This window comes from Symphodus melops (assembly GCF_947650265.1).
Source record: "Symphodus melops genome assembly, chromosome: 7".
Lineage (NCBI taxonomy): Eukaryota > Metazoa > Chordata > Actinopteri > Labriformes > Labridae > Symphodus > Symphodus melops.
The window spans coordinates 27,529,589-27,547,192 of NC_136697.1; the positions used below are offsets into that span (position 1 = coordinate 27,529,589).

Genomic DNA, 17,604 nt, shown 5'->3' on the forward strand with positions numbered 1-17,604 from the left:
TTGAAAAAAGAAAGTTAGACTGAGAAGAACAGAGCGCCATAATGACGCCTGTTTTATCTGGTTACATCCAGATACATCTTCGTCTAACTTCTTCCCTATATATATTATATATGATACTACACTCTGTGGGCTGAATGATGGGAATCTAACAGGAGCTGGATGTGGCCCGCTGGCTGCCGGCTGGTGATCACAGCCGTACGGTGTTGAGACGCCAGGTGAACATAAATAAACAACCCAAAAAAACTTAAAAAAAACAAAAACAGAAATGAAAAGTACAAAATAATCCTGAAAAGTCAAACCTGGGCACCGACTTCAAGCTGATATTTACCGTTATTTTTGATCCTTTGTCGTTGTTAAGCTGAACGTTTTGGTTGCGCGACAACAATGACGTCACTGTAAGCGTCCGGCGAGTGAGCGAGTAGTGACCCAAATGTTTTGACATTTTTCTAAACTCACTGTACAGTGGGCAGGAAGTCAACGAGGGATTTTATCCTCAGCCCAAGTCTCAACCTAGAGGGGAAAAGAGGGTCTAACTCCAGGTCCAGGTCTAAGTCCAGGTCCCTGTTGGAAAAGAAGAAGAGTCAACCTAGAGGGGAAAAGAGGATTAGATTAGTTTCAAACAGCTTCCCTGCAGAGGGTCCTACCTATAAACTCTGATCAAATCTTCTGTGATGTCACTGGTGATGTCACACATTTAGTGCACAGGACTTGTGACATCATCAGTGACATCACACATCAGTGACATCAGTCATCAGAGTTTATAAGTAGGACCCATCCCCCCCCTCACAGGTCACTTATTGATAATGCCACGCAGACGCAGACGATCTTCTCGCCCCGCCGTCAGACGCAGGAGGACCCGCAGGGCCCTTCGTGTACGCAGACGCAGGAGAGTTGTTCGTCGCAGACGCTAAGCTGCTTCAATAAACATGTAGCATAGGCATCAAAAACACTCAAATCTTTGTCTTTATGTAATGGATCAGTTTAACGTGTGAAACTGATTCTTAGATGTTTTTAATTTATATTTTACGTTAAAAAAAGAAAGTTAGACTGAGAAGAACAGAGCGCCATAATGACGCCATTTTGTTTGTCGTACCACAAACAACCTGCAGTCAGAAGGAATTGAAAAAGAATTGAAAATCTATTCATAAAAACAATGCTGAAGTGAACGCACGTTCAGACCAAATCTGTCACCATTTATTGTTAGAATCATCCTTTCAGTACATAACAGCTGAAACAGATTAAAAAATATACCAGTATGATGTAAAAGGTCCATGATCAGTCAGAGGAAATACAGCAAGATTTTTGTTTGACAAAACGGCAGTGTGGTCATCCTCAAGGTGAGAAAAAAAAACAGAAGGCAAAGACTTACAGTATAAAATGTACAGCCACGAGAGTATATAATATATATATATATATATTTATATATAACATTGCACATGATACCAAAATAAAAGGAACCACACATGAAGAAGAAAACAAGTGTACACAATATACAATAAGGCACTATGGACGAGACCTGCACACGCGTCTTTGGATGGATCTGCCGCCTGCGGAGCTCCAGCGAAATGTCGAAGGAATGTTACACTGACGAGTCCAGCTGAGCACGCCATTCACGCTCGAACCCGACCGCTCCAACACGCCACTGTAAGTCAACCTGGTGCGATTTCTACGGCACGAAGTGTCTCGAGGCTCGGCCACGATTCTTGTTTTTATCTTTGGTCTTATTTTGTAAGTGCTTCGCAGGAAAACGTTTTACTTCCTGTCTTGCAGTTTAAAAAAAAAAAAAAAAATACAAAAAATAATAATCATATTTTGGGCACAAAAAGACGAAGCATTAAAAGAAAATGTGATTGTTGTTCATTTGCCACTAACAGTCGTGAGCGCTTCTAGAACTGCCTGACTCACACGGGGACGAAGGAGGCGAGATGTGACGTGACGTAAATCAAACAAATAAAGTGGAGGGAGTCCGACGCCTTTATATCGACACATTCACGATGTTAACTGAAGAGCGCAGAGGAACACGAGTGTGAGCAGAGAAACGTAACGAACGAGTTTCATTCCGTGCACAGAGATCACAGCGGCCACTTGATTGTCGTACGCCGGTCTCAGGATATAAACGCGACCTCTCGCTCGCCTCTTTCCTGAATATTTAGGGAAAAAGCTCCGCCGCTCTTCTTACATGTTGAAACCCCCCCCAGAGTTCAGCGTGAACGGCGTGCCGGGCTGGACAGATCGAGCAGCGTAAAGTAGGTTGGTAGTTAAAGGGAACACGGAGCACCTTTGACTTCACGTGAGTTTGTCCTGCCTTTCTTTAAACAGGCACTTGTGGGAGCGTCTTATCAGCGTCAGCGAACCAAGAATCAAAACAATCAGCTGTCACACACTTTGAAATGCAGGATCGATGTGTTCTTATTTACAGGCAGCACATCATCCTGGAGAAGGTTTGTGGGGACGTCCCAGAGTTTTATCGAAGCAGTCTTTTGTTTTTTTTCTCTTTATACATTCGACAAGCTTGTAGGCACACTCTTCTAAAAACACACACACACACACACACACACACACACACACACACGTACTCACACACACGCGAACAAACACCTCAGTAACAAACCTGCACCGACAGTCCGTGTACGTCAGCATCAGGAGGAAATTCCAAAACAAGACACATCCACACGTTACGTGTTACATGTTACGTGTTACATGTTACGTGACTGACAAACAGCTGGATTTCTTTGGTCTGAGAAACAGTCAAACAAAAAAAAAAAAAAAAAGGGACATCGCTCTGCTTTTTGCTTCTTCAAGAGGCTGGAAGATGAGAGGAGGAAATGTTTATGCCATCGTCCTTTTTTCAGCCGGATCCATAGAAATATTTTCTCAGAATCATTGAAGTGTTGAATACGAGATATCGTGCCAGCCAGCCAGACGTGCGTACGAGGAGACCTGAGACCCTGAAAGGTGTTTCACTCTGAACGTCAACCTGACCCGTTCTCTCACCCTTCTTATTGTATATATGAAGTACAATTATTTGGGGCTGTTTAACCTTTTTTTTTTTTTTTTTAACCATGATTACTCTTGGTCATTAATCGCAGTTAATGGCAGATTTTAAATTCCATTATTTAATGTTTTAATCTGTTTTGTCATGCTTTTATTTTGTATTTTTTATTGTTTCTGAAGCCTGGGGTACTTTAGCTGGTCAGGTCTTAGATCCTAGAGTCTGAATAGGTACGGGTCCCTGGTCAGGTCCTACAGTCGGAGTACCCCGAACACGTCGTCCACATCAAACATCCGTGACCATTGATTTCACGCCAGTTCATGTTCTGATCTCTCCCTGTGGATGTTTCATGTTTTGGAATAAAACTCCTCCTCCATAATAACAACAAAAAAAAAAAAAAAACTAGAGCAAGTTCAGGCTAAGAGCATCGCGGGTTTGTCTCCAGCATTCATAGAGTCCATCTGAAATGTGTCGGCTCCATCCGATCTGCAGAGCGGCGAGGACGCCCTCCTGTGAGCTCACCAGGCGCTACACTGGCTGCTGCCGTGGCTGCTGACCGACTGACAGTTGCTGTAGCGCTTCTTGACGATCATGCTGATGTACGCTTTCATCAGCTTGGCGATGTCCATGACCTGCGGAGAAGAGAGAGAGAGAGAGAGAGAGAGAGAGAGAGAGAGAGATGTCACCTTTTGATAGAAACGCATCAATAACAGATGTCCATTTTCCTACGGTGGCTCGGAAGTTCAAAACAAATTTTACAAAACGTAACTGCTAACTTCTTTCTTTCTTTGTAGGTTTTTGATGATGGTTGGTTTTTGTCTTGGAGAGGGTGCTGAAGGTCCCAGTGTCCTTTGGGGGGCGCTAAAGGTAATCTAATCATACTCTATATTTGCAGGGTTACGTTGTTATATTTTTGTTTTTATTTACGTCCTGACTAAATTACAAGATGATGCTCAGCTGCAACCTTTGTTTGAACTAAATAAAAAGGTTTGTCACAAAAGAAGGAGAGTTTGTTATTTCGTACAGACCATTTGCGTTTCGAAGACCAGCTCTCGGCCCTCCACGGCGATCTTGTAGGAGTTTGCCAGCGGTGCCCCGAAGGACAGGATCTGTTCGTACGGGAAAACCTCCAGAGGCCACGGCTCCCCTCGTTTGTACAGCGATATGGCCTCCCGGCTCACGCCCAGCCACAGCTCGGAGGGGAACGCTCCGTCCCGACACTAAGCGGCGAAGCAGGAAGAAAAACGCATTAGAGGCCTGATTCTAAAGAATTCACTTGAATCCAGCGGAATCAGTAAAACACTGTCCTCCCTCCTCACCTCCACGTTGAACAGCGTGGATCCGTATCCCTTCCACTCCTTCACCAGAGTCATGTATTTGACCATGGCTTGTTCCTGGTTCATCCCCTGCAGCTTCTTCCACTTGTCCACGACGCTGGTCTTCACCGCCGCCGCCTCCTCCCTCATCCACGCCTCCAGAGAGTTCTCCTCCTCCAGCTTCTGCCGACTCAGCGAGCCGCTCCTGAAGCTCCTCCTCAGCGTCCCCTCCAGGAAGCTCGAGCGTTTCCTCTCGGACGTACCCGAGCGCTCGGCCACCGAGCCGCTGCCCGGAGCGAACGTCTTGGCCGAGTTCTGCACCCGGGCCCGCAACCGCGCCATGGGGAACACCTGGGACATCTCAGGGACGCTAGCCTGGGAGCTGTGATCGCTCAGGAGGTACTGAAGCCTGAGGGCGGCGAGGAACTGAAGAGTCTCCTCAGGGGCCGGATACTGACCTTTAATGACGGCTTCATGAGCCTGTGAGAACATGGACACGTTGGATACAGGTTCATGACGAATGATCGAGGTTAAATCTGAGGAATAGTTTAGCTTTGGCGTCTTTTGTACCTGCTCGAACATGAAGGCGAACTCCACGCTGTCCTTGGGAACATTGTCCGAGTCCAAGAAACAGTAGAGCTTAAAGTAAAACTTCCAGCCGGTGCTTCTTTCGTCCGGACTGGCCGAAAGCCTGGAGACACAGAGCGAGTGAGTGAGCGAGCGATGGAGAGAGAGAACGTTAAACACACACACTAACACACCGTAACGCTTACTTCTCAAACTTGGCGAGCACGTCGGCCACCACCATGCGGCTCTCGATGGCTTTCTCCGTGTCGTCGTTGTGTTCGAACAACGCAAACATGTTCCTGCTGTCCTCCATGGCCAGACCTCGGATCAGCTTCTCCACCACCTTCCAACACAAACGCACAATGACTGTCTTTTAAAACCACGGAAACAGAAATACAACAATATTGATGTTTTTGAAAAATTGCAGGGAAACTCCGGCCCGTTGCCTAAATAGCTAAAAAACACGTCGACTGCGTTCCAAAAACTTGCCGATGATTTATTTGACAGCGTGCTGGAGTTATTTGCAATATTTGATTGATTGAATCATCTCCTTCGTACCTTTCTGTACATCATCTGGTTGTTCTTATATATTCATATACCATATAAATATGCAGCGCTGTCACCCACCTCTCCGGCTGTCGTGTGGGAGTTGATGGTGATCTTGCAGGATCCTCCTCCGTGACAGTGAACAGTGGTGCTCATGTCCTGGCGGGCCACGATGGCGCGGATCTCCTCCTGCGACGGGACGTTCTCCCTGGCTCGTGTCTTCCTCAGGGAGTCCAGGGCGAAGGCGGCGTAGCGTTCCATCTCTGACCCGGGGTAGAGCTCACGCGTCCTGCGATTTGGGAGGATCGATAGTGAGAGATCGACATCGACGTCAAGAAATCACAAAACCCCGTCAAAACTCCCTCGCACCTCTTCAGGTGGAACTTGAGGTATCGCAGAATGCTGCGGGTGGGGATGAAGGTGCAGGACATGCAGGCCAGGATCTTCCAGCTGCACAGGTTTCCTGGGCCGCTGGGCTGCGGCGGCCGGGTCGTCTGTTTTATCAGCTGGCAGAAAAGTTCGTCCCTCAGGGGTTTGAGCTCCTGGCCCGTCTGCAGGATGCCCTGGATGATCGGCACCGGGTCGGCCACGCCCTCCAGGTGCTGCAGAGAGCCGAACACTTTGAGGGCTTCGTGCTGCAGAGTGGTGTAGCCTCTGTTCCTCAGAGCTGAACGGAGGAGGAGACATTATTGATGAGTCATCATGTCTGTTTGTGGTCATGCAGCACGAGAGCACAGAAACATAATGCCGGCATGTCTGGGTGTGATTAAACCAGCGTAGAAAAAAACAACCAAACACGACAAAACAAAAGCACTTCTTCATAAAGTTTACTCATTCTTTGATTTGTGCGACTCACTGGCGAGGTGGATGTCTCCGTAGGGCAGCGGCAGCAGCGGCGTGTGCAGCGGGTGGTGGCTGTAGCGCAGGATGGGGTTCCTCTTGTAGATCTGATCCACCACCTCCGAGTTCAAACAGTTCTCCTGCAGAGAGAGCAGACGACAGCGACTTCATGTCTGACAGTTCACCGGGTCAAAGGTCGGGTTCCTTAAACTAAACAGTGCATGTAAAGCTCCTGTGTCAGGTACCTTTAGCACACGTTGTGTTGCTAAGTTACCTGACAGCGCCTTGTTAGCATGTAGCGGCGCGTGTCACTGAGCTCCTGTTTGACTGTTTCCCGCCAACTGGACGCTGACGTTCATGTGGACGCTGTTTCATCCATGCATGATGTAACAGTCTCTGAACTACAACATTATGCAGCCCCCTGATTGGATGATGGTCACGCCTTGTTCTGATTCTTGTTTAGTATCAAATGATTGGAACTTCAGTTTGGAGATTATAAGCTGAAGCTTCAGCCAACACCTTGTTGGTTGCTTCAGTCCTAAGTATACAAAACGTGTATTTATTTATTGTTTTATGACACTTCGGGGTAAATCGGGATAAAGTCCACCAACACGACTTTTCTACCTTGATGTCCTGGATGAGCTGCTGCGTGGGCGTGTCGATGGGAGCTTTGGAGTCGATGACGTTCTGGATGGAGTTGGCCCAGCGCATGGCCTCGTTCAGCAGCTTGCAGTACAGGCGGTAGGAGTGTTTACGTCCGTACACGATCACGTTCCAGTACCCTGCGAGGACGGGACACAGGTCGGACCATAAAGCAAAGGGACTGAACGTGAACGTGAAGAGGAGGCGGCTGAACCGATGAAGGTTTTTTACCCGTCTCTTTGAAGACCTTCTCGTCCGGCTGGACCACCGAGCAGAGGCTGTTCAGCACCAGCGTTCCCAGCTTCAAGGCGTTTCGCTCCGAGCTCTTGTAGTAGTCCAGGGAATTGTGGGTAAGCAGAAACCAGCGCTTCTTCAGCTTCAGGGAGGCCTTGGTGCTGTTCCTCATCTCTTTGTGCAACCAGCCTGGAGGACAGAGGGAGACGTGAGTGTGCTGTGTTTTCACACCAGAGTGCATTCTGGGAGAAAGAGAGAGTGAGTGATGGCGTTTGTCACCTCGGATGATGAACTCCTGTCCGTCGACGCGCGTGTCTCCTTTGGAGCGCTGCAGCAGAGTGATCCAGTGGTGCATCTCCTCGGGCGTGTCGGCGTTGCAGTGGAGCACGCGGTTGGCCGTGATGATGACGAAAGAGTTCGGCCTGCGACAGCAGAACACATCATGAAAACATGTTTTTAATATTAGGGACCAATCACAAGCGCTCCAATCAGTAGATGTGTGTCGATCCCTGCTTCAAAGACCACCCCGGATTGTGATATCCAAACACACTGAACGAGGCGCTCTCATTGGACGCTTTTAAGAGGATGTGAGAGGCGGAGACTTCTGGCGGTGGATGCTCTGCCAAAAGGAATTTATGCGTATGTGTTTTTGTTGTGTGTGTGTGTGTGTGTGTGTGGCAGCTCGTTGTTGGAAAATATGTTCCTGCTTAAATAAACAAAGAAGAACAGCACCCCCTAGTGGCTGAATTACATGAAGTGAAAAGGATTCACAGATTCGTTACACACTGAACTCTGTGACCTTCTCGTCACATTTTAAACACCGACTGGTTTAAATCACTGCAGCAACAATCGATGACAGCAAACTGAAACATGACCTACAGCTGCTGAGAGACGGTCAGCAGGACTGAAGTTTAGAGTCCTCAGTGTGTGTGTGTGTGTGTGTGTGTGTGTGTGTGTGTGTGTGTGTGTGTGTGTGTGTGCTGTGCTGTGCTGCCTCACTCAGGTCCTCACCTCTCTGGATTATCAGAGGCACAAACTGAATCGATCATCCCGACGTCCAACGTGCCCTGAAGGAAAGAGAGAGAGAGAGAGAGAGAGAGAGAGGGCGAGAGAGAGAGAGAGAGAGAGAGAGAGAGAGGGCGAGAGAGAGAGAGAGAGAGAGAGAGACATTCAGTAACAGTAGTGTGTGTGTGGATAATGAGTTTGACCTTCCTTCGCCCTGAGGAAACCAATTACCTCTCTATCTCTTATAGACACACACACAGACACACACACACACAGACACACACACACACACACACACACAGACACACAGACATAAAAAAGCAGCAACATTCATCATGTGTGACATCGAGACACTTTTGATTTCACTCCTCTGCGTCTGCTCCTTCAACAAACATTATAAATAAAGAATTTAATTTAAGGATTGACAGGAAGGGGGCGCTGCTCGCCTCGTGGTTAGTGCGTGCGCTCCATGTACGGAGGCTGGAGTCCTGGAAAGCGGGCGGCTCGGGTTTGAATCCGACTGTCTACCTCTGTCGCTCACTCTGTCCACTGACCTGACCTACAACAAACGGTGGCTTCGGATCATGTTGGACTTTGACGTCCTTTTTCTGGAACACTTCATTAAAAAAACACCCGAGAGAATCGACTCCGTTTCCCAGAGTGCTTTGCAGTACTCACCACGGCGTTCTGCGGGTTGGCCTGCTCGTCGTGCATCTCTCTGATCTCCTGTTCTGTGGAGCCGTGGACCTGACTCAGCACGCTGAACCACTGGCTGTAACCATAGAGACCACATCATCATCATCATCATCATCATCATCGTCATACGACCTGACCCCACGCCACACGACCTGACCCCACGCCACGTGAGGAGTGCGTTACAGTTAGGCACAAACCTGGCGTCCTCGGCGGTCTCTGCGATCAGATGGTACGTCCTCTCCTGCATCACGATGTCGATCCCGTTCTCCTTCCCTGTGTTATCGATGATTTCTCTGCAGAAAAAAAAAAACAACCTTCATAAAAGCCTCCGCTCGTCCTCCGGCGAGCTGCTTCGAGACAACGCCACGCCATCTAGTGGCCAATGAAAGAAGTGCATGAGAAATGTTTCCTCACTTTGCACTGTGCATGTCCAGAACGCCCTTCATCTTGTCCTCGCCGTCGTTCTCGAAGTACATGAGCTTGCTCTGGCGCAGCACGAACCAGCGGCGCTTCCAGTTGCGGCGGGACAGCGTGGACGAGCCCCCGCCCTTCTTGTGCAGCCAGCCCTGCTTCAGAGCTTCCTGTTTGGCCCGAAACCACAGGAAGGTCTCGTCCTTCAGGACGCACCAGCGCCGCTTCCACGTGTTTATCAGGCCGCCTGCGGAGAGGAAACGGAAAACAGGCGCTCACATCGGACACATCGGGATCAAAGGGGCGGGATCAAGTCGGAGTCAGGAGTTACCTTTGATGAAGAGGAAGCTGTGGAAGTACGGGAGCGTGACGCAGCTGTACACGGAGTCCCGTCGATACGACAGCTCGTCGTCCGTGTCAAATCTGTCGAAGTCGTCCTCGCTGTCCTCAAACTGGAAAACAAACGGAAGCAGAGACTCAGTGACGCGTGGTCGATTTCTGACGTTACGGCGTGACGGGTCAGGGAACGCACCGATGACTGCGCCCCCTCCGAGCTGAAGCGGTAAGCTCCCGAGCTGTTGTAGGTTCCCACAGAGCCTCGGTAGTCGGGAGACCACTGGCCGCTGCGGGAGTTGGAGAACGCCACGCTGCCGCTGGAGACGATGGCGCCCTCGTCGTAGTCGTCCTGGTCGTAGTCTGAATCCTCATCCGGCGGGATCAGCTCCACCAGCTCGTCGGACTGAGCCTCGGATGAAGCCTGAGGACGGCAGAAGGCCGAGTCCCCGCTGGAGGAGGCGCTGTGGCAGGTGGGCGGCGCCGGTGGGAGAGGCAGCGGCGGGTGCAGCAGGGTGGTCGGGGGCAGCGGAGGGATCACGCCGTCGTTGGCGTACGGGTCTTCTTCGGACGAGTCGTCGCTCGTCCGGATCCCGCTCGTCCTCTGCCCGTCTGAGTGGCCGTGCTCGCTCGGGTTTGGCGAGTCTTTGAAGGCCTCGTCGTCGGCGCCAAAGCCTTCGTCCACCTCCTCCTCCTCATTCCCTCGCCTCCTTCCCACATCCTTCTCCTCCTCCTCCTCCTCCTCCTCCTCCTCCTCCTCCTCGCCCACTCCCAACGAGCTCTCAATGTTCCTCACGCACTCGTCGATCTCGTCGAAGTTCAGCGACTCCAGGAACTGCTGCGCCGCCCGGCACGCTTCGTCCTCCAGGCGCCGGAGCTCCTGGTCGCGGAGGAGCTGCAGCCGGTTGAGCGAGGCTTCGGTCAGCGACAGCTCCTGGCGCTCCTTCTGCCTCTGCAGCACCTGGATCTCCCGCTCCAGCCGCAGGATCTCCTCCACCTGCGACGCATCTTGAGATCGGACCGCCGCCTCCTCCTCCTGGAGCGGCTCAGGTAGCTCCGCCTCCTCCGCCGAGCCCGGGGTCGTTACAGCTTCTGCGGGCGCGGGAGGCGGAGGAAGAGCGAGAGACGCCAGCTCCTGATGAAGCTCCTCCAGACGTCTGGCCTCCTCAGCCTGAGGATCAGAGACAACATGTGAGAACTACAAATCCCATCATCCCACAAACCGACTCCTTCATGTTCATTGTGAATGATGACTTTAATCTTCTTACCTCTGCAGCCTCCAGTCTCTGTCTCTCCCTGCACAAAGGAAACAAACACACATCAGCTGAGCGCTCACGTTTACCAAAACAAAACCAGTAATCACATTTCCCGTCTTATCACGCCACTTTATTCCCATAAAACGGCGTCCAGGAGACGGGACGCAAAAAGGTCCGGCTTCCCGTCAACCAATAAAAATATTACAGTTCACCAGTAAGAGGAAGGAAGGGGGGGAGGGGGGGGGCATCTCCATGTGCACACTATCTCTGCACACGTGGAGCGTGTGGCGTGATCGGAAATCACAGCGTGCAACCTTGTGTGTGCGAGGAACGCCCGGATGTGGGGCGCACAAATTAACCACGAGGCCACCGGTGACCCCGAAAGGCCAACCGACGTCAGAGTCAGTCCTCCATCCCCCGATCCCCCGAAAAAAACAGCCCACCTCTCCAGCTCCTCCTCCTCCGTCCTCCTGCGGCGTTCCTCCTCCTCCTCCTCCGTCCTCCGGCGGCGTTCCTCCTCCTCCTCCTCCGTCCTCCTGCGGCGCTCCTCCTCCTCCCTCCTCCTGCGGTCCTCCAGCAGCTGGCTGAAGGCGCGGCGAGCCAGCTGGCCTCGCACACGTTTCTGGAAGGTGAGCGCTGCCCAGCGGAGGAGCAGGAACTTCCTCCTCCAGTAGAAAGCCCGGTAGTTCTTCTGAATGACCACAATGCATTGCAGCAGCTTCCTGTACTGCTTCCTGTGTGCAGAAGAAGAACTGAAGGTTTGTTTTGTGAGGAGGTGGATGAACGGAGTGTTTTGGGGGGGGGGGGGGTGGAGTCGTACCTGGCGTTGTAGCCCATCACGTGAGCCTGGATGATCATGGCGGCTTTCAGCACCTCCATCTCCCTCTGCTTCTCCAGACGGCGCTCCAGAGACTCCCGAAGGAACACCTGGAAAAACACCCCCGTTAGAAAGAGGAACAAAAAGCAGCCCACACAAATCAAAGCCGGACCCTCCCCTCCTTTTGTTCACGCCGCTAAAGAGTGCAGATTAAAAGGACGGATCTTTACGGGCTCTCGGTGCAGCTGTCCTCCAGTGACGGAGGGACGGCGCCCGCCGAGGGACGCCGGGGGTTAATCCGATTAGGGACGGAGGAAAATGAGATGTGGGACGAGGTCTCGGGCGACACAGACGACGGGGAAATGTCACGGTGCTGCAGGACAGACTGGCTCTCTCCTGTTGAGTGATGTAGCTACCCTATGTGTGTGTGTGTGTGTGTGTGTGTTTAAGTGTGTGTGTGTGTGTGTGTGTGTGTGTGTTGTTGGCAGAGCGACAGAGCGTTGAATCCTCGGTGCTGGAGCGCTGATGAGATTTTCAGGAGGAAGTGTAAACTCGTCGGGGTGATTTGGATGTCACTCACGAGCAGGTTAATTAACAAGGAAACATGCAGAACACACACACACACACACACACACACACACACACACACACAGACACACACACAGACACACACACACACACACACACACAGACACACACACACACACACACACACACACACACACACACCAGTATATCCTTTGATTATTGCAGCTGATGTCGAGGCGGCACCACGCACAGAGGCTGTGGTCCTCAAAGAGGCGGGCGGCCTGGGTTCGAACCCAACCTGCGATATCTCTACGTCGTGTCCCGGCGTGCTCACACACGACGTGTGAGCACGCCGGGACACGACGTGTGATCACGGATTGGAACGCTCACACACACACACACACACACACACACACATTTTCTCAAAGCGTATCCAACATGAATCCGACTTGTTGCATCCCAGTGAAGCCAGTAATCCTCTTTAATCATTCCTATGCTAATTAGCGCTCTAAGCCTCGGCACACTTTGGATCCTCGCCGCCGCCGAGGCCCTTTCGGGGGAACGCCGCTCGCCCTCACAGGTCAGGTCCCGTGGAGAGCAGAAGGGGGGGCGGAGCCTCATTGTTTACACAAAGTGAAGTTTGAGGTTGTAAAAGAGGGAAAAGACAAAAGGCAGGACATGTGCCGAGTGAAAGCAGCGGGACGAATCCCTCCGAGGGAGAGCGGATTGATTTAAGGCTTTAGGAGGCTTTGTGATGTCACACACGCCGTCCTGCTGAATGCAACACATCTATTCATCGAACTTCATTTAGTTTCTGTCTTTAATCCTTTTTAGAAGCAAATCTGCAAATTAAATAGGAACCAATAGATGCTCCTTTAAATGAAGGAAAAGTCTGACAGTCTTTAGAGGCTTTTTATTCCTCGCTCACTTTCAGGACCAGCGAGCTCAGGGACCGCCCTCGCAAACACCGAAAGGACCAATCACAGGTCCTGAGTCACAAACGTCCAATCAAACAATAAATCAGACAGAACAGCTCGGGGGTCAAATCTCGCTCGCTCCTTTCACAGAGGAAGCTTCTTTCTTTCTCTGGCATCAAAATAAAGCCTGCACACTTTCCACCTCCTCTGTGAGCTCATCGTCTCAACGTGGAGAACACACACACACACACACACACACACACACACACACACACACACACACACACACACACACACACACACACACACACACACACACACACACACACACACACACCCAATCTCGTGTCGTGGAAGCAGAGAGCAATAGAGCGAGAGGATCAAGACTGGATTTAATAACTGTAGGACTCCACGCTTCAGGTGCTCTCAACTTCAATTATTCATGATCACACACACACACACACACACACACACACACACACACACACACATCTTACACACTGGGGAGGAGCTGGGTTCGTAAGCGGTGTGAAACTTAATTGAGCTTTGAGAGAAGTTTAAAGTGAAACTGGCGTTCCCATGGCGATAAAGCAAGCCTGCATCCAATCATGTTTCCTGTTAGCAAGAGAGAGCTGTGCAGCGAGGAGTGATGTCACTTCTGTTGGTGACACGTTTTCTAACTCTCTCCTCACGGCCTCTGACCCGTCACATTTAACCCTGAGAGTCTGAGGAGCTGGCGTGTCTCACCTTGGTCTTGCCCAGCTGCCAGTCCGCACTGCTGCTGTCGTACAGGTGCAGCAGCTGGATGCAGCTCCCCTTGGGGTCGTCGGGCGTCATCGCGCCCCGCATCAACACCTTGTACCTGAAGACGAAGGGTGAGATAAACTCAGCGTGTGAACGGAGCAGGAGGGGTTTTTCACACATCCGGTCCCATCATTTTTCAAATCCGTTTGGAGATTGTTCCCTTTATGACATCACAAAGGGCAGTAGCCCCTCCCCCAGGTGGGTGACACTCCCACAGCTAGGTGTTTGTTCTGCCCTCTGAGTCTGCCTTCTCACCGTAAACAATAGGACATGGAGCCAGAAAGCAGTGAGTACACCCGAGCCCTTCCAGAGAGGGGGCGTGGCCAGACACAGCTCATTTACATATTTAAAGCTACAGACACAGAAACAGCCTGTTCTGAGCAGGGCTGAAATAGAGGGGTTTATAGACATGATCAAATACAGGATCAGAGTGGATTTACAACAACACACTTCACACACATGATGAAGAGGAGCGAGGACACTGAGTTCACCTGAAGAGGAGGAGGAGGTCATGTGACCTTTAAAACGATGAGGCGTTCAGAGACTCACCTGGCGCAGAAGTCTTGGAAAGGTCTGCGGATGGGGAAGCCGGTTTGTCGAATCTTCACGGTCTCCAACATGCCCGAGTATCTGAGCTGGTTCAGAACCAACGTCTGGTCGAACTGATCAGGCATCTAGAGAGAGAGAGGGAGAGGGAGAGAGAGAGAGAGAGAGAGACAGAGAGAGAGAGAGAGAGAGAGAGAGAGAGAGAGAGAGAGAGAGAGAGAGACAGAGAGAGAGAGAGAGAGAGAGAAGACACGGTCACAGACATGTCTGACACAGAATCCAGTCAGCTGCTCTCGTTTTTTTTCGCACTATTGTAACAGCACTGATAATCATGTCACCACACAGTGGGGGGTAATTATCCAGCACAGCGTGTGTGTGTGTGTGTGTGTGTGTGTGTGTGTGTGTGTGTGACCTAGCTGTGATTCTGTCACAGCTGTGGGGACTGATTTTTTAGATGCCGACTCCATTCACCGTTCTTCGATGAAAACACCGTCGTGGTTTTGAGGAAGGTGAGAAAAGACAATCATGTCGATATTATCGGAGCAAAATTCTCGTTTGAAACTTGATCTAAAAACGTGTCAACAGACCAAACGCCAACTGACTTATAAAGACTTCATTTCCCTCGGGATCAATAAAGTATCTATCTATCTATCTATCTACTTCCAAAATACCTTTTTCTAGAAGGCCTGAACATTTTTCCACACAATTATCAACAACTAAAACAACTTTTTTTTTTACCTTTATTGGATTGATAGAAAAGCAGAATGAGACAGAAATCAGGGACAGAGAGTGGACACACATAGATCCTTCTGGATTCAAACCCGGGCCGCCCACATTGAGGACTGTGACCTCCATGCACTAACCACTGTGCCACTGTGCCACCAACACTCGAGGTAAAAAAGTACTGAAAATTCAGACAAACTTAAAACAACGTTTATTATTAAACAGTTAATCCCCTTTTTGTTTTTGTTTTATCCTTTCAAAAGCAAATTAGCAAATTAGCAAATTAGCACATGTGCTAAAACATGTCCAGTGTAATTTCTACGTCCACATCAAATGTAATAAACAGTTTTAAGGGAGGAGCTGGTCAACGCCGCTCCACGGCGCTCTTTAAATGTACGTCTACGTCATTAGATGTACACGCCCATCCCGACCCCTTTAACTCCTCTGTACACACACACACACACACACAGCATCCCTGCATACCTCTCATCACAACTTTGAACTCGGGGAGAGAAGTGCGTACGACAGCAACAGCAGGCGACCAATCAGAACTCTCCAAAAACATTAACTTGGCATTGGGGCGCCATTATGACTTAACAGAAGAGCTTTGAGCGAGAGCCCTTTCCCCGGGGAGCCCTCTCACCCCGTGACCTCGGTGGGCGGGGGGGGTCGGGGGTGGGGGGGGGGGGGGCTCAGAATAAGAGGGGGCTTTTATTCAGCTCTATCTCTCCTGATAACTGCTCGATGGCCCATTAGAGCGGCGCAGATGAAGGGAGCCCCAGATCTGGACTGGGGGACTGAATGGTGGCCTTTAAGAGCCCGCGGCCGCAGAGATGCTGCTCATTAGCATAGATCACATTAGCATAGCGTCGCGCACAAAGCCGAGCGGTGTCAGGAAGCTGCCCTCTGCCTCCTGCCTTTCTTTGCCCTCCTGTTTTCTCGCTCCATCGTTTCCTCCTCTGGCTCCTCACATTCAGCCCGTCAACAACTTCTTCTTGTTGGGAGACTCCAAACGTCATCCTTTAGAAAACGCTGCTCTTTCTTTCTGTCCCGCTTCTTTTCTGTCCTCATGTCACCGTCTGCAGTCAAAAGATTCTCCTCATAATCGTCATCAGGGAGGTCTTTTTATTCCTTCTATTCAGGAGCTCTGCCTGAAGTGAACTTGGATCAGCATCCTGCGTCTTTTCATGTTTTAAAACTTTGACATTCAGCTTTTGTGCCACAGAGGGGAGATTTGTCTTTTGATAACTTTACAGAAAGTCTTTTTTGGGGACAAAGGTTCCTTCTGCTCTGCTTCGTTCTGGTTTCAAACCTGCTCAGAACTTGTTCTCCCTTCGTTCTCACGTTGAGCATTTAGGAGCTCTTAAAAAACGCTGCACGCTTTATGTTAGTCGAATCAGATGCTGCCGAGCCGTCCTGAAAATGTCAGGAGGACTGTCGCTAAAGTCTGAGAGACTCGGTCCCGGTCGGACCGGAGGGGGGCTGAGAGGGAAGTGGAGTCCGCTGTACGACGTCACAGTGGGAGTCTCACTGGAAGTTTTTAAAAAGCTGATTTAAATTATAGTCAGGTCTTTTTTATCTTTATCTCTTTGACTCCAACGAAAGCGAAAATGAAAGTGAAAGTGAAAGTATCCAACTTTAAGTTGACAGGTTGAGTTTATTGTTTAACCCTGACACGCACAAAACCAGCTCAATAAAAAGTGGTTTTCCCAGGTTGGTTATAATAACAGGACTTTTCTATCCATCACTTTAACTCCATTCAACAGCATGAAACGTCCCTGTCTGACTGCACTGATGCTCATGTTATAAAACCAGGAGGGTTTTACTTGGAGTGTGATCCTTTGGTTTAAAAGGGTTTTATTGCCCATCTTGTGTTGTCCATGTTTTTGGAGCCTAACAGGATGAAATAACACAGGATCAGTTAGCTAACGTCTGATGAGCCATCAGCTCAGAACAACAGGGATGTAAATCAGCATCCAGAGGCTGATAAAGCATCTCAGGCCTCTTCAGGAGCCCGAGGAGTCAAATCAGAGTCTTCCTCTGCATTCAAAAGGACAAAAGAGGGGCGGGGCATTCTGCTCCACGAGGGGGGGGGGGGCAACCAAACTCCTGATGAGCCGTCACCACCAGAGAGACAAGTCCACAGAGCTGCATTGTCCTCACCCGGGATCTTCTTCATTTCAACCCCCCCCCCCCCCAAATTATGCCTCCATGACGTTTATATCGAAGGTGAGACGTCACATGGGTCCAACATATATCAGCAGATATGTATCATCAGAGTTATCACAAGACATTTTCAGACAGAGCTAAACTCAGCTGTCATCACATCGTCTTTATAAATTCATCATGTTACCACGGCGACGGTAATGTTGGACTCCTAGTCTGAGAGGTCACATCGCATTTCTAAGCTGGAGCGCCAAAACACACACAC

The 17,604-nt window shown here is 50.2% G+C and overlaps 1 protein-coding gene across 1 annotated transcript; it reads right to left on the reverse strand.

The window, feature by feature from the left end:
• Window positions 1-236: 236 nt before the first annotated feature.
• On the reverse strand, window positions 237-14,578 carry LOC306826294 (unconventional myosin-X-like; the record flags this gene model as incomplete). Its single annotated transcript, XM_079347493.1, has 22 exons — window positions 237-3,624; window positions 4,021-4,212; window positions 4,312-4,788; window positions 4,879-4,999; window positions 5,082-5,218; window positions 5,503-5,710; window positions 5,791-6,088; window positions 6,278-6,401; window positions 6,886-7,043; window positions 7,135-7,326; window positions 7,417-7,559; window positions 8,149-8,204; window positions 8,821-8,914; window positions 9,036-9,131; window positions 9,253-9,496; window positions 9,581-9,701; window positions 9,782-10,753; window positions 10,851-10,878; window positions 11,282-11,572; window positions 11,659-11,765; window positions 13,848-13,962; window positions 14,454-14,578. 22 exons carry the CDS (start codon window positions 14,576-14,578, stop codon window positions 3,511-3,513), a joined length of 4,413 nt encoding a protein of 1,470 aa, XP_079203619.1. The 3' UTR covers window positions 237-3,510.
• Window positions 14,579-17,604: the final 3,026 nt, after the last annotated feature.